Source organism: Atractosteus spatula, chromosome 13, assembly GCF_055471065.1.
Source record: "Atractosteus spatula isolate fAtrSpa1 chromosome 13, fAtrSpa1.hap1, whole genome shotgun sequence".
NCBI classification, from domain to species: domain Eukaryota; kingdom Metazoa; phylum Chordata; class Actinopteri; order Semionotiformes; family Lepisosteidae; genus Atractosteus; species Atractosteus spatula.
The window spans coordinates 43,426,650-43,451,512 of NC_142718.1; the positions used below are offsets into that span (position 1 = coordinate 43,426,650).

General features: G+C 36.7%; 1 protein-coding gene across 1 annotated transcript; it reads left to right on the forward strand.

The window, feature by feature from the left end:
• Positions 1 to 1,784: 1,784 nt before the first annotated feature.
• On the forward strand, positions 1,785 to 24,863 carry nxph2a (neurexophilin 2a). The gene is made up of 3 exons (XM_088930530.1): positions 1,785 to 2,360; positions 2,621 to 2,779; positions 23,745 to 24,863. Exons 2-3 carry the CDS (start codon positions 2,726 to 2,728, stop codon positions 24,489 to 24,491), a joined length of 801 nt encoding a protein of 266 aa, XP_088786656.1. The 5' UTR covers positions 1,785 to 2,360; positions 2,621 to 2,725; the 3' UTR covers positions 24,492 to 24,863.

The following is a 24,863-nucleotide window of genomic DNA, read 5'->3' on the forward strand; positions in this document are numbered from 1 at the left end:
AACGCTATGTTTATATTTCGGGGTTAGAATGAATCAGCATTGATGAGTGTATTGCAAAACACAATAAAAGTAAAATGTAAACAGCAATTTGTTAAACCCCTAATTTACATCACAAAATAGATTAAATTTCCAGGTATGTGCAGCGCCATGTTCTGCGATTCAGAATAAGGCAACATAACTTCCGGTGAGGTAAAGCAGTGTTATTGCATTGTAAACAAGCAGGTTTGTGATTACATCTCTTTTAATCCAATTAAATAGTGCTCTCGACTTCGACTTTTGGTTTTGCCGAAAAATACTTGTTAACTCTGCATGTAGATCACTGCATGTTGGAAACTTTCTGCAGTTAAATATCTGCTCCAATACCTGTACTCATTCGCTCATACATCACATTAGCCATTACAGTGACTAGTGAGCAGGAAGGGCCACTTCACGTCGCAATTTGCACGAACTCTCACTCTCTCCGAGTGAGGCCAGCGGTTTGCACCAGTACTGTACTTTCACAAAATTCACGATTTTGTGCTTAATTCGAAATGTGTAAAATCTTGTAATACAGTCAATTGAGTTACCAAGATTTAATAACAGAGAAATTGGGACTGCGGTTCCAATTTATCATCTTACCCCCAGATCTTCACAGCTTTAAGGAAAAAAAAGTGTTCATGGAATGAAATTTGTATAATTATTTAAGTGATAAGGCTATTATTTATTAGGTCTCAGAATAAAGAAAAATCACATACATGGAGAAAACTACGAGAAGACCTGACAAAGTATTCAAAATCCTCCAAGACACAAAATCAACCCTAAGGACTTGTGGGAGTCTTGAACATGGTAAGCAGCCATGTTGTTAATGCTGATACACTGGCATATGTCAAGAAACGACTGGGTGGGCTATTCAGATCAATTAATTGCTAACTACAGTACCAAATGTCCTAGATTGTCTTACGGCCCTTGTGTTATGTTCTTGCTTCTTTCATGTAACTCTTTGTGCTTACTGTTCGTTTCTTCAGTCTCATTTTTCACGAGTCTGTTCTGTCCTGACCTTTTCGGAGTATTATTTGCGCAAGAAAAATAGAAAACTGTTTGCAACTGCTTTTTTGTGTCTCTGTGAATCTGGTGATCTCGCTCTCTTTACCAGAGTTGAGGCTGATATAGTTTAGAAACTGCAGGTATACTGTACTACAACCGGTACCTGTTGTACCCCACCAGTGAGCTCATTCCCGTCTGATGTCACCTCCTTTATGCGGGAGTCTGGAACCATGCTTGAAGTAGATACCCATACTCCAACCATGTTTGAAGTAGATACCCTGCTTCATTCAAGAAATGGCTGGATGAGATCCTTTGATGAAATTGGCTACCAACTACAAAACGGGCCAATTGGCCTTATCTCGTTCGTAAACTTTCTTAAGTTATTAATGCGTCTTGGCTTCTGGTTAGCTATTTAGCCACTGATTCAGTTTTCGCACATTACCTACAGTGTTAAATTTGAGGATTGTTCCGTGAGATTTAGCAGATTTGTGAAACTCCAAAGCAATCATACCATATGCCCTGAAATTATAATATTTTTTTATAAATTAAATAACAATGATTATAGATTGCATTTTGTTTTTTTCTTTTCTTTTCCAATAACTGTATGCCCGAATCTAAGGGGTTAAATCACAGGTTAAGTTGACGCGTTGATAAACAAAACTTGAAAATCACGGAACCCGGCATTTCATAGGCGCATGAATCTTTGGTCCAACTTGAAAAGGAGATCTAATTCGCTCTCTAAACTTGCATCAGAGTCCCGTATCAGTCTGCAAATGCCTCAACCAGTTTAGATGCAGGGGGTTTAATGCGCAGCCTTTCGTGGACACATTGCTGAACCGAGGGAAGACGAGGCGAGCTCCAGGCAAGCTTTCCACACTGACAGCTGGTTTTCAACTGAAAACATTTCTTACTACTGGCAAGACAATTTCACTTAAGACAAATTTGTCCGGTAATCTCTTTATACCGCAAGAGGGACAAGTCGCAAGCGCATAAGCATGCCAAGGGTTTTATAAGATTTGAAGCTGGACTTGAACTATCCTTGTGCCAAGAAAGCGATTAAATTTAATCTTAATCAGGGCAGATCTATCAAATTTAATCACAGAAACTTTTGTTTGGACTACGTGTTTTTCATATTCAGGTTAATTTCGTGGCGGGGAGTTCTGCGCCAGTATAAATTGTACATTTCGGAAGTCGGATCTGTTGCACTGAACAGTTCTAAGCCGCTGTCGCTCTCCCTAATGACTAAATGAAAGTGTACAGTGCTTGCATTACGCCTGTAATTTGAAGATATTCTTGCAACCACCAGAGCTACGAGAAAACATCGTTTGGATGATAGGGTAAGATGAAATTCTACTTTTAGGATGAGTTATGTCTCTGTTTAACATAGCTGAAAAAAATGTCAATTTTGAATTATGAAAAAATTATTGAATTCAAATGTCAATTTAGTAAACTGCCAAAGAAAAGTGAATCTACAGAAGGGATTTAAGAATAGCGCGCAGTTTCCAGAAACGGAATCTGAGGTATGGGTTTGGTTATCATGTATGAGATCTACTGCTGGATTCTGTGGTGTGAACTCATGTTTTCTTTTTTCACTCAGTTAATAACAGCGATGGTGCATCTCTTAACGCAAATCTACCCTTTACAAGTGGATATATTTACACCATTCAAGACAAAGAAGTGATATAACTGCCAGCTATCAAAAATGAAGTACCTGCAGTCACACTCTGTAATTCACCTGTTTTTCATTCTTTACCTGGTGAGTTAACTTGTTTTAATTCTGTTTTATATTCGTAATTGAATTTATACATCTGTAATTATTTACCTGAACGTCATTCATTATACCGAACCATGTTGGTATACTGCTTATATATTAGTTATCTCTAAATTGTAGCCGCAATCTGAACAGCGTTAATTGATTCTACAGGACATCTGTCGTACAGGAAAATTGTTATACCCAGTAACAGTCAAATGTTTCTCAGCTGTGATTTTGCTACATTCAATATACCACCCAGCTACAAAAATGTAATCAAGCAACAGTGATACCCGTATCTCTCAGAGATGTGACTTCAGAAGTAATGAAATAGTAAAGTGATCAGTTATTCAAGGTTAATGTAAAATGTCTAAAATTCCATCAAAGCAAAAACTGTACAGGGTATATCGATGCAAACTTTTCAGTTTTAGAAAAAATGTTTTTTCTAGAAATGTAGTGACTGGGGAATTAATTCCCAAATTCCAGCATATTGAAAAAGACAAATTCAGTAATGAAAAAAATATATATAACTTACACTGAAATAAGAGAAATTTAATAGAACAGATTTAAAAGCCAATTAGAATTTAAGGCAATACCGTTTTTTGAAACACTAAAGATTATACACCACCAGGCTTCAAGTAATTTTCATCAAATGAATATTTAGAGAAATATTTTGTATATACAGTATGAATTCATACAAAAACCACTGTATACACTATAAAAGGATTTTTTTTTCAAGACAGATGCTGATTAGTTTAACTGCATAAAAGATCATCAAACAAATTATGCTGTCGCACAACAAAATGAAGGCAGTGTTTTTAATGAAACCACACTTTTTTTAGTATGTACAGTATGTACATTGGTCTGCCTTAACAGATTTTTTGTTTGTTTGTTTTCTGAAAACTGTAAAACTTTGAAATGACAGAAGTTTCTCTCGATACTGGAGACACATTTCCTCAAAGTCCTTTCCTGGGCAGTAGCCTATGCACTGCAAGTGGACCAGCAGTGTACTAGGTCCTGACAACTGCTGCTCACAGGACACATACTGGACTTCTCCAAACTGCAATAAAAATTAATTTCAGGGACTAGAATATCTTAACACATAGCGTGGAATGGACAGACGTGCTCTTTGTGAAAGTGATAAGACTAATGTTTGCAAGGAATCTTATTTAGTGGGACATCAAATCGAAGTACAATATTATGTAAGTTACTGTATACTCCATTACAGCGTTGTGATTATTTAACATCCTTACATCTCTCATGTGTAATTACCAACTCTTTAATAGGACAATTTTGTTCTATATTTCAAATTTCTCCAGACAACAAGGCAATTGGAATAATGAAACAATACTTAATATCACTTCATGCTTGGAATAAAATCACATGCATTTTGATTACAGAAAGTATTATAGACTATACACAGACCTGAGTGTTTTGTTTATACTGTAAATGTCCCGCAAATTTTGTTAGTTGTGATTTAATCTTACTTTTGTAACTTCAGTTTAATGAGATTAAGAGTAATTCTATACATGCATTTACAGAAAATGTCCTGTATTGAAAAACATTTCTAATCTACTATAATTGCTTAATCCTGTACTATTGATCTAAGGTTTTATAATGTCAGTTATTAATCACATCATGTAACTCATCAATATTGATGATCCACTAATGATCATCCACGTGGCTCCTGGTGAATTGATTTAAGAAAATTATTCTTAAATCTATTAAATATCCACTTTTATCAATCGCTGTATCTTTTAAGGAATACTGAATTACTTAACTTCCAGGCAACTTATTATAAAAACACAAACTCTAGCTCTGTCTCTATAGATACAGTATGGTCAGCATGTTGAATACACAGTATTCAGTTCTGTAAGAAGATGCATAATAACTGGAACTGCGTTTACAGTAGCTGAATTACACTTGTGATCCTGTAGCACCTCTATCTATGCCACAGAATGTGTGCTGAACACTTTGGTGAATATCTGGAATGCTCTGCTGTGAGATTGTGAATATGCATGGGCTCCTAATTTATCATGTTCTCACATTTCTTCCCGGATTGACACACTTCAGTACTCCTGGTGGCGGTAGAGTGTAACAATATCCCCTCCTATTCCGAAGAGCTCATCTTAAAGATTTATCCTTTTAAAAATAATGGCAACCAAAGATTACTGCAATACTAAACTACCTTTTAATTAAAATGACGTTGTTGAAGAAAGCACAGAAATGATACTACCAGGAGTAGACAGTGTCTTGTCAATGGACTCTTATCTTATCCAAGTTATGGTTCTAGTAACAATGCCTAGTGACTATAAAATTATTAGTATTTCTCTTATCTTCACATGTAGCAGACGGAAGTGACAAGATACCTCAAATTATGGTGTGTGTATATAGAAGAGAGTATGTTTCCTACACCAAAGGAAACCAAGAAAGAATTAGCTTTAGCCATAGAACTGAGATTCTGTAATGAATGTAATTTTAGCAGGTGAGTTAGATGGTCTGAAAAGCTTCCTTTCGTTTGTAACCTGCCTTACGTTCTTAAGTGACATATAGTGTTCATGTTATTTCCAACAATTGGGATCTCTGCATCTCTGTCTTGTTTTCCACAGTAAGAATGACTGGAGCAAATCGGCAGTGTTTCACTGTTAACCCCCCACTCCGCTCTGCTCCATCAGGCCACGTCTGTCGGCCAGCATCTTCTGACACTGATCCTGTTTTGGGGCCACACCCATGGGCAGTGCAATTCTGAACATGCACCTCCAAGCTCCAGTCTGACTGTCAGGCTGTAAAATACAACTTGAAAGGATATTTTTTATAATATTGGTCTTGCAGAAAGCATACAGTGTGGCATAGAATTCTTTATGAACCCTTCATTTTTTGTTATTTTTGTCATTTCAGTCAGAAAGCGGGGGCAACTGTTCTGTAGCTGTGGACATTATTATAATATTTTTCTTATTTAAGAAAAATAATTTTTGTTGTGATGTTTTTGTTAATCAGTTATTAACTCTTAGTTTTGTGTTTTTTACATGAAAAAAATGCCTTAGTCACTGATTCTACACTCCTGTGCAATTTGTCATTAAAGAAGAGATCTATACAATATCGTATGTGATTCACAGGTAAAAGCCTATTGATATTTCTACATTTGAATGTAAAGTTAAACCAGACCCAGTATGATTTGGACGAAATGCCTCAACCAGCTAACAATATCAAAGCATCTTCCCTTCCATGTATCTTTACTGCCGTGACAACCTAACTTTTTTGTATAGAGCAGTGAACTACCTCAGTTAACAGTTATGTTATACTTTATCTTTAGCATTGGGGAAAAGTAAGCGCTTCTACAATGGTGTGATCTTTCTAATAAAAATCATAACAGAGTGGAGTGTAAATACCTGTAGTCTTGAAAGAGGCTTTTCTGAACTGGCAATGAAATTGCAAAGCTATATTTGTCGGTACTTAAATATCAGTTGTTAAACAAATCCTTTAAGTATGCAACTGTTTCTTTAAAACATTTACTGTAATCAATGAAAAGTAGCAAGAATTATAAGCAAACCTTATATCAATGTAATGTATATATATTTATTTTTGGATGATCTGTCACATAGGAAATAGTAGCAAATTGTAAAATAGAAAAAATATAAATACAAAACCTTGCAGCCAAATATTATTTCAAAGTAAGATACTGGTAACACATTGTATAATATGATGACGAGGTGTGCCTAAGTATTTTACTTTTTATTTATGCTTATACACAGAAGATTTAAATTGGAGAATGTTAAAAATGGAACCTATTTTGCCATTAAATAAAATAAAACTTCAGTGAAATATACTCTTTTGTTTAAAAAGCGCTGCAGATGTTATAAGGTAGGACACAATAAATTTTTGAGGCTTCCACCTGACAAATCTCTCTCCTATTCCGATTTCAGAAAAGTTTAATCTGTGTATTTAATCCTTTATCCATCAGTTCATTCAAAGCAATGTCTTCAAGAAAAAAGCAATCATTTAAGAAAAGCTTCAGTATCACAAATAAATTACTTCAGTTTTGAGATGGCGCTTTTAAGTAAAAACTTAAATTAAATTTAGGGCTAGTTAGGGTTAGTAAGGGCGACAGCGTGAGTCAGGGGACAATCCTCATAATAAAATGTACAGAAATTCCTTCTCTGGGGGCTTTTTCCAAGTTCAATTATGTTTGATTGCGTTATTTATTTAATATTTAAAGACACACTCACTAGAGAAAGTGTCGTAAAACATGCCGGGGGATTAACCACATCCCTTAATCTCAGGATTCCGATAATACAGCATGGACTGATTGATTAGTTTTTCAGGAAGCTTATGTCAAAAAAACTAATCCGTCTTTGGATTGTGCCAGCCTTGTAACGTTTTCCGCTCTGGCACTTTATCATCGCAACGAATTACAGAGCTGCTGGCCTGAGATAAGGCACTCGTTTCTTTCATAGGCCTGTCCCTCTGGACAATAAAATGCTGTTTATATTCTTCAGACTGCTACAGCAGAGTCTTCAGTTGAACTCCTCATAGGATTTGCCTTGTGAAAAAGAAACTTACATGGATCTCAAAATTGCTGAGAAACCGAGAAAGAAATGTACTGTTAAGCTTGTGACCTACAAATTCTTTAGGGACTGATTAAAGTGGGATTTTAGATAGTTTGTCTATAAAAACGGGGCTGCTTTGCACTGCAGGAATCATTTTTGGACTTATTCCCAATAGATATACATCTCAATTCACACTGGGGTCATACTTTGTGCAAGAATGCCAACAGTCCTAATCTCTCCTAAACAATGATGTCAGTGACATTTTGAGCATGTGCCACTAACCTGAGGTTTAAAACTCTCCTCAATGATACTGGACCCTGTTACAAGTATCTGAAAAGGCCAGAAAAGCACACTAAGTACAGGTAGAATACACCTAGTGCTGTTAAATTTTGTTTATATACAATGCTAAAACAAACTGGGAAAAAAAGGTGATTATGCAATATTGCAATACTATTTATGGAAAAGAACAATTTTAAAAAGCAAGCCTGTTTGGTTTTTAGGCATTGAACAGTATCACAACACATAACATCCAGCTGTATGTTATCAAATTATTTTAAAAGTTTAAGCATTTTTTAATTCAGCAAAGCTGAGACAGCCCCAGTACACCATAATTTAGCTATACGAAGATGTGTCAGAGGTACATAAAAACCTAATTTTTAATGCCCAGGAGATGACAACATCATTAACATACAGTATGTAAGAGGATACTTGCAACAGAGCTGAAAAAATAAGAAGCAAGAACATTTTGAGTTGTATTTTGTTTTAGGAAGAATCATACCTTGCATGTTTTCTATTAATGCACATAAAATCTGTAACACATTATTCTAAAAATGAAGTTCTTTAGGTTTAAACAAAGAAAATACATGTGTGCTGTAAGGAAAGTGAATCTGAGCTGAGGTAAATACTGTATATAAAGCTAGAATGTTTAATCAGAGAGGTCAATTCTATCCTGTATGGGTAATTGGAAGTTGCACTGAAAAACTTGCTTTGTTTTGTTTTCCAGTATGATCCATACAATTTGTTTATCAGTACTATTTCCAGATGCACATTTCACTATTTTCACCATTTTCTAGTGCTACACCCGGATCCTGTTCCAGGTCCATGACACACTAATCCATGCCGAGTTAGTGTTGAGAACTTGAAAGGCTAAATGAGAAGATGCAACCCAATGAAGCCGTGTGTATAAATTAATCTGAGCTTGTAAGAGTTATTACACGAAAAGCAGAGCTCAGCAAATTTACAGCAAATTACAGTCATTGTTCTACAGAACCTGGAAACCAGGAAGAGGTGTTTTGCTGCAGCTGACCTGTACACCAAGGAGTCTCTCGCCAATACAGTGGTTATTATAAAAAAGTTAAATAAAAATATTAGATTTAAAAATTTTACTATACACTTTTCCTATTGAATTGATAGCGCTACAATTAGGATAATTAATTATTTATCTTTATTTTAAAAATCTTTGGTTCTTTATTTCCATTAAACAATTTCCCTGAAAGTTAATGGAGCATAACAAATATTTTCAAAACCTGGTTAATTTTGACTTCATCACAGAGTTACTTTTACTGTCCGTGTTTAACAGAGCTTATACAATACTAAAAATCTGGGCTGATAGAATTTTAATTAGGGCACATGTTGTTCCTCTGAGGAATTAAGGTTTCTAATTAAGACAGGCAGTGCAGGCTAACCTGGGGCATGGCTCAATGGGAGATAACAGGGCACACAAATGTTGTACCACTGATGCTCATGTCAGATGCACAGTAGGAATCTAGGTTTAATCCTTTCTTATATGAACATAAAAACATTTATGGCAGAAAGGAGGTGATGTGTTGAAACATCAAAGAGGAATGTGTGTCATTAAACGACTGTACCCTCAGATGACAATTTTCACCAGTTTATGGATTTAATTTATATTATCTAAGGATCAGCTTTTAGGCACTATCACTGAAATAAAAAACCCTCAGACAGCTACTTCATCAACAAATAATTCCACATATCCCATTTTCCAAAACAGACCTCTTTAAAATCTGAAAACTGAAGATACTAGTATTTCTATCATGAGCGTGTCTAATCTCTCACCATTTCTTAAAGTACAGTAAAATGTTAAGTAGCTCTATTACTATTAGCCTGTTTGAAAAATCTGACATTAAAATACTTTGGAAAGGTAGAGAAACGTCGCTGTACCTGGGTTGTAAATAACATGACTGCTGTGTCCCATCATTTTATATAAACTTCCTTGTGCAGCTACTATACTGACCAAGGCTCAACATCAGTGATTCAGTCCGTCAAAGAAGCTCAGAAAAGAAGGAAAGGTAGCACCCAGTCTTAGAGAATGATTTACTGTAAGTACGTTATCTTAGTGAGTTGTGCTAGACTAGAGCATTCAGGAAGCAGCCCCTCTCCTCAGTGTCACGGGTACGAGCACCTTGCTGCAGGAGTTTACATCAAAGGTGTGAGCAGGCAGTTTCATCAAGTACAGTCCGTCGAGAACTTCACTGAAAGGGATACCAAGGTTGGGTTTCAGTGCTTAAGCCCCTTATTATACCTCAAAATGCACTTTTGTGAGTAAGGTAGTGAAAAGAACATATGCAGTGGTCTACTGAGCAGTGGAAAAAAGTCATAAGGTCCGATGAGTCATCATTCACCTTGATCTCAACAAGGGGACAAGTTCATGCATGGGGTAGGCCAGAAGAAACCTACAGACCTGAGTGCTCATTTCCCCACAGGGAAGGGTTCTGGCAGCTCTGTTGTGAGGTGGGGGGTATTTTCCTGGCATGGTTTACATCCACTCAACCCCTTAGCGGGCAAGGTCAATGTCAAGTAAAACAAAGCCATTCTGATTGATCAGGTTCAACCTGTAGTGAAGTATTTCTGTCCTGATGGGAGTGGAATCTTACAGGATGAGAATGCCCCCATCCACAGGCCATGAGTTGTCCTTGAATGGTTTGATGCGCATGGCTGTCCCAGTCACCAGATCTCAACTCAGTTGAACACTCATGGAAGATTCTGGAGCGGTGGCTGAGGTGGTGTTTTCCCACCACTATCAATAAAACCCAAAAGATGGAATTTCTCGTGCAAGAATGGTGTTACCTCCCTCCAACAGTGTTCCAGTTACTTGTAAAATCCATGCCAGGGCTCACTGAAGCCCTGGTCTGGTGGTATCCCAACTCCCTATCAAGACACTGTGTTGATGTTTCCTTTATTTTGGAAGTTACCTATACAGTATATTAGGATAAATGCTGTAAGAAATGAATAAATACTAAGATAAATCCTGGTTAATGGTTTATAATCTCAGTTCTAAAATGAGAATCTAAAGAATTCTAAAATCATTTGAATTGCTTCATGAAGCAGAAAAAGGAATGGTATATATTGCTTAAGACACTTTGCATTTTTTCAAAAAAGATTAATCTGTTATTTAACAAAATAAGTCAATTTAGAACATTTTCAGATATAGCCTTATATAGCCGGGTTTGTACTGAAGCAGTTTTGAGTGAAAACCTTGCTTAAAACAGCATCCCACCTTCGATTTAGACCCCTGATCCTCTGGTCCACCACCCCTAAGCTCTTCTCCACACTCCACATCACACTATGATGCTATAATGTACCTCTATGGCCTATGACATCACCTCACATGACATGACTTTCTCACTCCTCTCTTCCTCGCTGTTAGGACACAGCTGCTCAGTATACCCAGACAGTAACTGGCAGCCTCAGTGTTTCCACCCTACTGCTTGCCGTTGGAGTGCACATGGCGCATGCCTGAATCTTGGTGTGTGTACAGGGAACGTGTTAACATTACTGTTTTTGTGGCTTGGCTGGTGTTCTGTGCCTCTGCTGTCTGCACCAGAGGAGATTGAAAGTCACTTTACATAAAAGCGTATGCCTAATGAGCAAGTGTAAATGTAATGATCAATCGCACACTGGACACTGTAAGGAAATCTCTGTGGCATACTCCCCTAGTTTGAGACAATAGACTCTGCTCTGTAAATTATTTTAAATGTGAACGACTTGATTTTTATTTTACCTTATAAACAGCTTTCTTATTTCTGTTTACTGCACAACCAATAACTTCTCATAGGGTGCCAGGTCTTCAGGGGAAACAGACAATAAGTGTAGATCCATTCCCCCTCAAGTCTGGGGTAATAGGTTAATCACTATTTGCTACCTTGCATTAGAAAAGGGCGATTGTACTGCATGCTTTATATTGCACTAACAATCTCCCACATTAAGACTGCATTGCTGTCCTCCATAAGGAAGGCTTTGACAGCATAAGAATATGTATTCTAAATCTTCCCAGAGTATTCTTTCTCTTCATTTTCAGTCTCTTTCAGCTTGTCACTTTCAGTTTAAGAAAGAGCCATGAGCTACCCACATTGCTTGTGAAGTATCACTTAAAAAATGGCAGCATTGCCTCTTTCTTACTCACTCTTTTCTTTAAGAAGTAGCCATCCAAGGATTTCCAAAAAACTAAGTTTCGCTACAAGCTGTTCAAAGAATGGAAGCATTTGTTCTGTCAAATTAGACAGAGCAGAGACTGGCGAGCTTGTGTGAAAAAAACCAAAGCCCTCTTGCTCATTATGAATCATACGATCTGCTTACATGAGGTTTTGCTTCATTGGAAAATTAAATTGAAAAATGAAATCACTGGAAAATGAATACAAGGAGAGAGAAAAAGCAATAGATACAATGACAGGTAGATTAAAAAGATTTTTTTTGTCAAATGCCTGATTTTATGAACTCCGTAGTCATGCTGTAGATGGAAATGAAATCTGTTAAACATGGAGTTTAGAAAAAGTAAAGCAATTCCAAAGAGACACCAAGTACAGCTAGATCTCGATGTCTTAGTGAAGCAAACAATCTGCACTACTGTCAGGAGATGGCACACAACAAAAGAGGAGGAATCCGATTGCCCATTTTTCTCATGGCTATGCTAATTAATAGAATAACAGGAATAAACATTGAAGCAAACATTCAAACGTCACTCCATGCACAGGGAATGTAAAATATAAGGGAGACTTCATCTTTAACAAAACAATTATCAACAGTTGTAGAGAGATTAAATAGCAGTATCAGGGAAATATACTGCAGAAATGAAGGATTAATACAAATATTTTACTGTTCCATATCCATTATCTATAATAAGTATTTTAGTTCAATTGAGTTTATTTTATTTAATTTCTATTGCACTATTATGTATTATGTAACCTTTTTTTGTAACTTTAATTTTGTGATTTGTATCCCCCCAGTGAACTCACAGAAAAGACATTTTATTGTCGGCAACTACTGCTGTGTGCTGTACTGTTGTGCATTTGATCAACTTTGATAAGTGTCAGAAATAAAGACCATGACAGGCCAGCTAAGGTCAGGAGTGAAAGTGAAAGGATGCACTGGTTCAAGCCACTGGCTGTTTTGCCGAGGGCTTTGAGCTGCTGAAGTAGAAGGTGTTAAACTGAAACAGATCATAAGAGGACAGTACACTAGGATCTCTCCTGATTACTATATCAGAAAACACTCCCACTTCAGAGGTTATGCTACAGGATGCTATAATTACAAATTCCTCAGCACATGCACTTATTATATATCTTTATGTGGAAGATCCCCCTCTTACTGTAGATAGAATGGCAAGGGGTCTCCACATGAACCTGTATCTTCCCCGGATAGCAGTGGCAATAACCTCTCTCGGTCGATTCCGGTTGGTCAGGTGCGCTTATTAACCATCTTCTTATTTACCAGCGTCCCAACCCGGAAAACGACCAAGGCTGCTACCAGTTTTATCTCATTATAAGCACTTAACAAAACCATTCTCTCTGAATTGTCTTTTTAAATACTCACTGTCTTACTAACCCATGAGGGTCCCTGAAAAGACAACCTCTTACTTCCCCCAGGAACTGCTTTTATAGGGAGCTAGAGTCTCCAGGTGCTGCCAGTTCAGTGATTTCCCTGTGAGAATCCGAAGAATGTGGTTGTCCTGAATGACAACACACCTGGGGAACTCATCTGTGTTTCCAGTGGCTGTTTTGCCACACTTCAGTTCTGTCTAGAACTGTTTTCATTCACCTAAGAACCTCCCATTGAGCAGGAATTCACTTCTCTCAGACTGTAATCAAAACTATTAAACAGAAGAAAGGCCTAAAAATCTCTAAAACAATATAAAAATCAGTCCTGGATACAGTATTTTATTTTTTACTGCTCTATGAGTTCAAATTTTTATATTTCATTGCAGAACCTTTGATAAATGGAAAAGCAGATTTTACACTTAGAATTAAAGATTGTATACAGTATATACTTAAAGTGCATTAAACTGTAGCAATATCAAACATAATTAATATGCAGTGTTGTTAATATTTAGCCTGTGCTTTAACACTTTATTGCCTCAATTTCAGCCTGGTTTGATGTCCCATCAAACATTTTGTAATATCTCTGGAAGTTTATACAATAGAAGCCTGGTTTATGGCTTAAATTAAAGCAAATTTGACTCTGAAATGATGTTTCCTGCCTTTAGTATATGAAAGACATTCTTGTTCAAATTACATCCAGCACACTAATAGCCATATACTGTACTCATCATTCTGTGACCTGTAGACTCATCTCTTTTGACACATGCAGTAACAGAACAATATTAGAACTTACTTATTGTGCTCATGTATATATATAGTTACATGCTTGCTTGGGTTGTATTTTTGCAGATCATGTTATGATTTATTAGACAGAGAATAAAGTTAGGTTATACGTGGTATATGTGAATTTTGAAGTTACCGACAAGAAGGGGAATGGTGCTGTATGCTCAATATCCTATACCTCAAGAAACATTCACATATAACCCATAGAGTTACCAGCTGACAGGCAGGATTGTATGCATTTTCTTTGTTCACGGTTTCCTGTTGGTGTGTTATCTCGCACTACTAGGTGTGATGGACCATTATGGTCTTATGATTTGGACATGGACACCAATTCTAATTCATCCTTAAAAGTACCTGTTAGCTGCAGGCTGCAAAGTGCTGTAGGGTGAAAAAGCGGTGCAGTGAATAATACGTGCTGCTCTTGTATTAGTTCCACTGAGGACAGATTTCAAGCATATCTCATTACCTTTCTTCATGAATCCACATTTTAGTGTTTGTCACTGAAGAATAAAGTCTATGCAAATGTGTATATACTGTACACATATATATATATACAGTATATGTATATGCATACTGTACATATACTGTATGCATTTGAGTAATTGTTGTTTTGTGTAACATAAACATAAAATCAAACAGCACCAGTAGTGCAAGGAGTTAGGTTCTAAGTGTGTAAAGTTATCTATAGAATAATAACCCTTTTGTATGATCATATAATCTAATTATCAGTTTTTAATTATAGGTTTATGTTAGGTTTAGGAAAAAACAGTCGCTTATTTCTATTTTGCTATATTACACACAAGACATCAGCTCACAACCACCACGTGTCACACTCTTTTAGACGTGAACTATATATTATGTGATTAGTACCACATCTGTGCATGGACTTGCTGTCTCTTGTGTTGTCCTTACTCCAGTGATTAAGAGTGATAGCTTCTGTGATGAACTGTTCAAACCATCAGAACTGCAATCTATTCTTTAAAAAGGTGTGGGCTTCGAGCAAGCCTGAGGGGATGCTCCAAGCCAAGGCTGTGAAGACAGTCTCCAGAGGCTGGTTCTTTCGTGTGAATCATTAAAAATTTAATGCTCTGTAAATTTCGATCTTAAGATGGGGAAAGAGGGCGGTTTAATCTGCTGAAGCAGCTTGTCATGTTAGATTTAAATACAGGAGACAGTGGGCAAGGCAGAATCAGTGAATCAATCCCATTATGTGTGCTCTAAACCAAGGTAACACTGGCTGTTTTCCATCAGTGTGGAGAACTTACAGCTCTATGGACTATTTGCTGTTCTGTACAGCAGTGAAATTGGAAAATAGTTTGCAGCAAGATCACAGAAAATGCAGTATTTAAGAATTTATACTACATATAAAATATATATATATAAATATATACACGTAGTTAAAGTGTAAAAAATACACTTACTACTTATGACTGCAGCAGATTCACAAAGATGATCAGTTTTTGTAGCAGAGTAAAACAGATATTGTAAATTTATTATTCTAATTAACAGTTGTCATCCGTACGATTGATGAACAGGGAGTCTTGACCGTGAAAGTCAAAGGCTTGTAGAATGCACAAAACAGAAATGTATCAATTGTTACACGAGCACCGTGAGAATATGTTGTCCTGCTGGAATGTCATCATGTCATGATGAGTCTGCAGGAAGGACAGAAAGATTCCAGGACTCAGTCAGTGTAGTGCTGTGCAGTCCAGATGCCATCAATCACCAAAACTGGAGTTCTGCAGTGCCTGGACACCCTGGTCCAGAACGTCAACCCTCGACCTTCTAGTAGACGTTGGACAGACGTCATGACTCATGGTCTCCAAGAGATTATGTGTAGTCTAACATTAACAGACATGGCTATAATGTCTTGCCAGATTAAAAATTGAGTGACAGTGTGCTTTACTTAGTCCAGCCTTCAACATACCAGGGTGCTGTTTTCTTGATAAGCAAGGTACCTGTATGGGTGCCTTTCTGTCTTTTTGTGTCTATATTTTTACCAGGATCACCATTCTACAGTTGAAATCACCTCATCACCTGGACTCTAATTGACACTCACTAATGTGGAGATTTATCAAACCTACTCCAGTGGGTGACTGTCAGTCAGTCATAAAGAGTCAATAAGTTAAATGACACCAAAAACATCCAATCAACATTTAAAATCTATACATTTAATTTTTGTAAAAATATACAAGCAAATATATATTGAAAGTACGTAAATTGAAAGTTTTCTCTGTATAAGAGCTTGTTATGAGATGAAAACAGTGAAACCAACTTTTATAATATCCATGCATAGAGTGATTTGATGCTCAGTACATTAAACTATTTTTCTGTTCAATGCAGGATTATCTTTAGTTTTGATATTAAATGCTTATGCTTCTAGCTCTGATATTACTTTTTTTTTCTCTGAATAACATTCACCCCTTTATGTTAATATAAAGCCTGTGCTGGATAAGGGTGGGCAAGTAGTTAGAAAGAAATGGAAAGTGCCAAGTCCCTTCAGCCTGGACATACAGTATTTAATCGTAGCTCACTGACAGGGGTCAGAAGCAGAGAACCTGACCTTCCCACAGTGGTTATACTGTACATTACAGGTCAGACAGGGCATGGCCTCATGACTATTATTAACCTTCTTGTTGTTTTTGTAATATTTCACACAATTCATACATGTGATTATACCAGTGACGCACCTTGCTTAGGGAACAGTTCACCACACTGCTGCTGTATTCTTCAGAGGGAAGACCCAAAATGGACTCTTCCTTTTCAGATCTTGTTTGTAGCTATTCCATCAGCCAATTGTTTCCAAAAACCTGACTGTGTGTGCTTTTACCTTGGCATGCGCACACAATGCAACATTAGTAGATACACGGTGCTCTGGAGGGACTGAAAAGATGGGAGATGTAGAAGTGTAGCAGTATGTATCTGTGAAGAGCAGTCAGGCCTGGGACCATAACCAAAATAAATCAAGGGTCTCATAATCTGTAACGGTCACTGTATGATAGATACAGTATCTATAGTAAGGGTCATATTTATAAAAAAATAAGATTGTGTTCTAAAGATCACTAAATTCCTATGTTAATCATAAATATACATTTTATAATGAAATTAGGAAAATACCTGTATGCCCAAAGTGGACTCATGAGAAACCTGAATATTCTTCACAGACTGGAATAAAAAACTAATAGAAATGTCAGCAGCAGAAAGAAAAATAGTAGAAATAGTGACTGCAACCTTACTCAGTTTGTTAGAGCACCTTCAAGAGGAAATGCCTGTATCAATCTAGTGTTTTTCAAACAATTATAACAGATTGACATAAACAGAAAACTGTGATCATCATGATCATCATGTTGTGTGCCTTAAATTATACTTTAAACTGAACAGGCAGCATCCAAAACAGAGGTTTGCAATTTCAGGAAAGCAGAAAATGAAGAAATGAGACAGAGCTTAAGAGAAGCAGAATGGGACAGGATGACTATAGAATCAGCAGAGAGTGGATGAAAGCAGTTTAAAGAGATTTTGCTTGAATCAGATTTTGTCCAAGAGTAAGTAAATCAAAGGTCAGGAATCAGTGACCCACGTGATTTGATAAATCAATCGAGAAAATATAAGGAGAAAGTGCATTATAAATTAGGTAAAAAACAGGATCCTTTTAAAGAAAAGGAATGTGATAAAATTACCACAGGTAAGAAAGATGTGAAGAGAGATGCATTAGAAAGAAATAAGGCAAGGGAGACCAAAAAAGAACAAAGCATAAAAAAATGAGAAGAGTGAAGTAAAATATATCTGGAAAATAATGGCAAATCTTAGATCAGGATAGGGAAGTGTCTGAAGTGTCACATAAACATTTCGCTCAGGTCTTTACAGAAAGGAAATCAAGAACATGCTTCAGGTTAAGGAAAGAACAGTTATATCAAATAGTTTCAACACAGAAAAGGAAGAAGTGTTACAAGCACTAGAAGCGCTTAAGATAAATCTCTATGGCCTGAATGCATTTCACAAATTGTACTTAAAGAAAAAGAAATGTTCTTCACAGGCCATTTACAAAACCCTTCCCACAGTCGTTCAAGACTGATAACAGTGGTTGGAGAATTGCTTGTCCAGGCTGTACGAGAAGAATGGGACAGAATCCTGCAAGACAGAAAATGTGTAACCTGGCTCAAATCATGAGTCACAAATGTACAGCTTGTACTGATCTAATGGTGGCCACATACCAATACACTGTCATTCTCACAGTAGCCCCCTGTTGCTCCACTGTGTTGATGATAAATGTCAGTCAGCATAATTAATTTATTTCTGTCCTGTCTGATCTGCAAATGTTGGTGCATCTGCTTCAGAAAAATGTCATTTTTTGATAACTTTGTGAATTTGCTGCAGTTGTAAGGCATACATTGCTTTTGATGCTCAATATATGTTAACTTTTATACAATTAATAATTATACAACTTGATAATGGTAAGGTACATGCAACATTAACTTGAATTTTGAACACTCTGGAAAACAATACAGTGCATCTTACAGGCATTCCCTATGAAAAGTATAACATAGTTCAAAATACAGTAAAGTACTTCAAATAACATATAATAAAATAGAGGAGTAAGGATTTAAAAACATTAATGCAAAATAACCAATTAACCTGCAAGCACTTTACCCTTGAGCATACAGTATAATAAAGTACAACACATTGTAGAAACAGGTGAAGTGCTCACTAGGCATGAATTTTATCAGTATCTTCCCAGGTGATCCAACAAACAGATGCCTCTGACTTCTTAATAACTTTCTACAGGCTAGCACTGGTCACCATGGTAATTACGTTTATGTCAAACTGTAAAAGATATGTCTACCCAAGGGGCACACAGCCAGTCAGCTCCAAAATACTCATTATAGACCTGTATGTCTGGGCTGATTCATCCATCTTGCTCTGTGAAACTGCCCGTCTTTACAGAAAAAGAAACACCAAATTTAACCAGTTTTGGACATTTGATTGTTATAGTGTCATATTAAATTACCATTTCAACAGTAAACATTGTTGGCCATGTTTTTGCTGTTTGTTCTAAAACGTACGCTGAATAAGAGGCATGCAATAAGTATATCCACCAAACGGAATACCAAATGACAGAGGGAGTGAAACACATCCAGTGAATCAAGATAATTGACTAGACATCCTGCACACAACACAAAAATACATGCAGACTCGAACAAGAGCTTTACTCACATGATACCAGAGTCCTGCATTAGGGTAACGAGGAGCATCTCCAGCACAACAGACATGTGACAGAGGTACAAAGGGAGCACAAATTCTACTAACACAAATATACATTCTGTGCATGCCTGTAAATAAATCATTTAACACCATGTGAATAGTTGCTTTTTGTTTGTAAAGTACAGTAAATGTTACTGGCCAGTATGCTGTGTTGTCTGCATGACTGTTTTGTACCTGTCTTTCGTTTGTTTGATTCCACCTCTGTGTCAGTGTTACAGAAGCTCCTCCATTAAGGGCGTATATACTGTACATCTCTTCACCTCACTGTTGCATTTGACCATTTTTGTAAAAATTAGGCTTGCTTGTTTTCAGTTTTTGGTTTCATGTGCCCTGTTAATAAAACATCACCTATTTTTAAATGTAATACCTGTACTCATATTTTGGTTGAAGTAGTTCAGGTGGGTAGCTGCGTCAGCATGCGTAGGCTGCAAAGGAACAAGTAATAGGTTTATTCCATGCTGAAAACAGAAGAAAGGAAACACAACGTTACAGCTGTGGAGCCTTCTTTGGGTCTCATTTGGTCTCATGGGCATTTGGCCCATAGCACACCTGCACGTAAAGTCCCAAAGAGATAAAAGTGGAAAACAACCGTCCTTTTCTTATGTCACAGCAGTTTGTCATTCTGTAGTTGAGGCACAAGCGGATCTGATGACACCACAGTTTTGTTTGCAAAATCACAGGATGCTGTGAAAGTAAAGCTGCCAGGGTTTTGTTAACATGGGCCTAAAGCCTGCCTGCTTTACAAAATGAATAAATATGTAGTGTTTTAAAACATCACTTCAGACCAAACCTTATGTCAGACAGTGTGTGAATTGGAAGCAGAAATGTGCTATTTTATTTAATTACAACTTTACATGAGCACTTCTGAAAAACAGAAAAACCAAACTTCAGATTTAGAGCTAATTGCTGTTATTTTATCTCTCTCTCCTGTTTTCCCCAGATATTTTTTCCGCTCATTCAAGGTCCACTGTATGTAGACTCTCAGAGATTTCTGTGACCTTAAAAAACATGGGAAGTGAGAAAGGGGGAGGCATTAAGACGCTGGCAGTGAGTTCTACACTGGATCCACAAACCAGTGGCCTGTCACCCCAGTAACCCCAGATACAAGTGATCCCCAAAAGTGGTCATTTATTTCTCTTGGAGCGTTCCAAAGTTCTTTTCATTACAGCTGTACATAGTGACCTGCCTTAGGATACGTTTCGTGACCTCAGGCAAAGACATGCATGCTACCAAATGTTGCTCATTAGGAAAGAGCAACACAGTCAGACAACTGCATAATTTCAGCATCTTCCATTGCATGTACAGAGATGCAAAATGACCTACTGTATCTTGAGATCCTGTTTCGGCCACTGGAAGATGGGGGTTGAATTTGTGCTTGCTGCATTCAGCAGAATCCTGTTTCGCTTTTCATAAACAGGACTGATACCACTCAGAGAGAAGTGGGATCAAGAGAGTCAGACCCTACATCATTTTTGCACTCCCTTCCCCACTTTTTACTTTCCTTTGTTTTTGGGTTGGTGGGGTTATCAATAAGAAAATTCCAGAGGGCACGACAGCGCAAGCATTTCAAAGGAAGTTTGCATTTGGAATCATAATGGCTTTGATATTATTTTCTTAAATGACCATTAAAATAAACAATGCCTCATAATCTGTGCAAAATGCACAGTTCTAATGGTTAAGATAACAAGTAATGAGAAATGTTTTTTTTTATTCTGTAAACAGTACCATAATACCAAATGAATGTATATGTTTTTTGTTTTATTTTCTCTATGATTTTTCTTTGCTGTCATGATAACAGGAGTGGAAGTGCACAAAGCATTGTGGGATAAATAAAATAAACTGTTTATAACATTTTGAGAATGTGGTTGTGTTTCAGATAGATACAAGATTTAAAAATTACAGTAAAAATTAAAATAATTCCTTCTAAGGTTCCACAGTAAGAAAGCAATGTACAAGAACACATCCTTAATTTTTACATACCATATACATAACTTGGAAGGAGAGAAACTTTTAAACATTTTTGCAAAGTAAAGCTAAAATAACACTTTATCAGAGATTTCAAATTCAAGGAGAAAGATGTGGCTGTTTGTTGTCATGACTGCAAGGAAAGACAGAGTTCACATCATTATGTGATAAATGTCACAAATTGTTCTCAGAGTAATGTTTCAGGATGCATGGAAAGACATTACTCAGTGAGACGAGCTCCTGAGATAATAAAGTAAATTTAACAGGAATACAACTCAGCTTTCTTTTTATTAAACAAGAAAAAATTATAAACAGGCCATCTGAAAAACCACAACCTAAGTGACAGATTATACTTGCAAAGAGTAGTGCATCTTAAAATAATCACAGTTCTTTTATCTTTTTCTCCATCAATCTTTCCTGTTTTTAAGAACTGCTTTCAAAACCTGATTCATTATGAGCTAATTCATCTTTGTTTTTTAATGTGTTGAAGTGCTGGGTTTAACATTTTCACTATACAAAGTACAAACATCTACAGTACATGCATATGTAAGACCACACTGTAACACAACTATTCAAGCTTATTTTTATATACCAGCTCTTGGCTTTTCTTTCACTTATTTAGTGAAAGGTTTATGACCTTTTTTAGTTTTCTATCAAACTTGCTGTATTTTATCCCATGTCATTTAACATCTTCACCCTTACCTCATTTCCCCTTCCTTTATTCTGAACACATTTCACATTTCCATCTAACCAGCACTATTTAAGCCCATGATCCCATGATCAGTTTTTGACGATCATGTACTGTAACTCCTGTAAAGATGGGTGGTGGGGTGGAAGCATGGGTGGAGAGGGTAAAAAAATAATAAATGTGTCTAATGTTAATTTGTTGATGCTGCCTTAATGATAAACTAAGTAGCATATTTTAGAAATTGCATTTATTATTTTAATAATACTAAGCTCTTCTGTTTAATGCTTATACTAATTAGGAATTACCAACACAGTTTTGTTCCATTATGAAATATCAAAATAAATAGTTGATTAATTCTGACAAAAATATTTCAAAAACTTCAGTTGAGTTTTATCCCTTCTTTAACCAGAGAGGTCAGGCTGAGAACACATTTCCATTTACAATGTCACGCTGGAGAGCCTCATTAATACGGCAGGGCTTTCAGGGGCAAAGATCACTGCGGGTCCTTTCTGAGGGGCACAACAGCAGAATTTGAGCTCCAGGCTCTAAACTCTACTTTATGCTGCTGCTGCTGTGTACACACACATTTTAAAAGACAAAAGTGGTATTATATGCTTAAGAAAATAATAGGACATATAAATTAGTACTAATGAAAAATCTAGCTTGTTATGTACATATGGTACAATTATGCTTTTACAGCCTAATTATAATTAGGAATAAAACATAGAAGGTACTTCCACAAGATTTCCAGCAGCCCTCCTTAAAGCTTCAACATCTGCTGCTACAAATTAGCCCCTCAGCTGAGCTCCAGGAGACAACCACATCTAATTACCAATAAAATACCTCCCAAGTTTATTGCCATGAATTATTAAGACTTGATCTGAAGTGGACCAGGAATCAGACTTGAACTAAAAGGGCTATGAGGTATTACACTCTTCCTTTCAGATGTGTGATCATTTAATAAAGTAAATTTAACAGGAATACAACTCAGCTTTCTTTTTATTAAACAAGAAAGTTTTACCATTGTAATTGAGGGAAGGGTTTATAGGTTTGAATCAGATGTAGAACTCTGCAATATCTAGCCTGTGAAATACTTTGGTCTTAATCCACTTAGTCAAATTAAAAAGCAAAAAATGATTTAGATAGTTCTTTATGGCATACATCGCAATCCATTAAATATTAAAAACAGAATATTTATTATATTGGAAGTATTTTAACATGACATGGACAACATCATCAAACAGGATGACTATATTGCATTACGTCCACCTTGCATTGTATTTCCTAGAATAAAATAAATGATGAAAATGAAAATTGCTTTAAGGCTATTAAAAGTCTAATGAGTACATTTCACAATCATTGCTACACCAGTAGGAATTTGCACTGAATGTGAGAAAATTGGATTAGAGAATTTTATTGCTTTATTTACTCATTTGTAATTTATAAACCATAAAAACTGAAACAGAACACTATATATAAGTAGTAGGCATGTTTTTTTGTGTGAAACAAAATTTTATCAAAGTTAAATTTTGAATAGTCCAGTTTAAGTAAAATCCAATAAATTGTGATTATTTTCATTAAAAGATATTGAAAAATAGAAGAATAAATGCATCGATTTAGTAATTCTGCCAACAGCAGAAGCATTTTATGATCACATGACACATACATGTACGGTCATCAAACTTTGCCACTATTTGACACAAACTGCTCTTTTGTTCATCTGAAAAGTCCCAAAAAGTATTCAAATTAAATTAAAGTATGAAAAATTATTCTCTAAATGCCTAACTGGCTGTGTAAATGAATATTAATCGGTATCTAACAAATATTTGAAAGAAAAAAGTGATTGTTGTCTATTAAAGCAATTAACTTATTTTCTTTTATCTTTTCTTTCCAAGGTTACAAGCAAAAAGGTGCTCATTCCAACTACAGAGCTGATAGAATGGGGAGAAAGTGACAACGAAGAGAACTTGGCTCATGAAGCCGCCAGCCCGCGGATTGTCAATCCTCTGCGCCTGTTTGCAAGAGGATCTCCAGGGCTCAAGCAGAACATCAGGGAAATAACATACCTGGAAAATGTCGAGGACTTCTGGGACTGGTTAGCTAACCAGACAGATGTCCAGGAGACTCATGCACGAACTAAACGCAGACCCATTGTGAAGACTGGAAAATTTAAAAAAATGTTTGGATGGGGTGACTTTCATTCAAACATTAAAACCGTCAAATTGAACCTGCTTATAACTGGCAAGATTGTGGATCACGGAAATGGCACATTCAGTGTTTATTTCAGGCACAACTCGACTGGCCTTGGGAATGTGTCCGTGAGTCTCGTGCCACCTTCCAAAGTGGTGGAGTTTGAAGTATCTCAGCAGTCAACACTGGAGACCAAGGATTCCAAGGCTTTCAACTGCCGTATAGAGTATGAGAAGACTGACAGAGCAAAGAAGACAGCGCTGTGCAACTTTGACCCTTCCAAGGTTTGCTACCAGGAGCACACACAGAGCCATGTCTCTTGGCTATGTTCCAAGCCGTTTAAGGTCATATGCATCTACATTGCTTTCTACAGCGTTGATTACAAACTGGTGCAGAAGGTTTGCCCTGATTACAACTATCATAGTGACACTCCCTACTTCTCCTCAGGCTGATCATGCAGCAGCAGGTTGCCTAGATTGTCCATGAGTATAGACACCACTCTTGTTCCTGACCTTGTCCCTCCGACCGCTTGGCAGTCACACCATGCATCTCACATGCCCTCACTTTCCCTGCGATGTTCCTGTAGGTCAGAAATAGACCTTTCCTATAATCTATCATCTGGAACCCAGCTAAAGACTTCACTCGGCTAAAATAAGCAACTAGAAACTCAGAACCTTTGGAAGTGTTCAATTTAATAGTAGGTTCATTCACTCTCTCAGATGTATTCAAAGTACAGTACAATGAAAGCGTTTCCACTATTCTTCTGTTGTCAGTGTGTATATTTGTATTGTACATCTCAAATACAGTATTCCTTAGAGACTGCC

Coding starts and splice junctions, on each gene's coding strand:
- nxph2a (XM_088930530.1), top strand. CDS start 2,726: ATGAAGTACCTGCAGTCACACTCTGTAATTCACCTGTTTTTCATTCTT. Junction 2,780..23,744: donor TGTTTTTCATTCTTTACCTG/GTGAGTTAACTT, acceptor TTTCTTTCCAAG/GTTACAAGCAAAAAGGTGCT.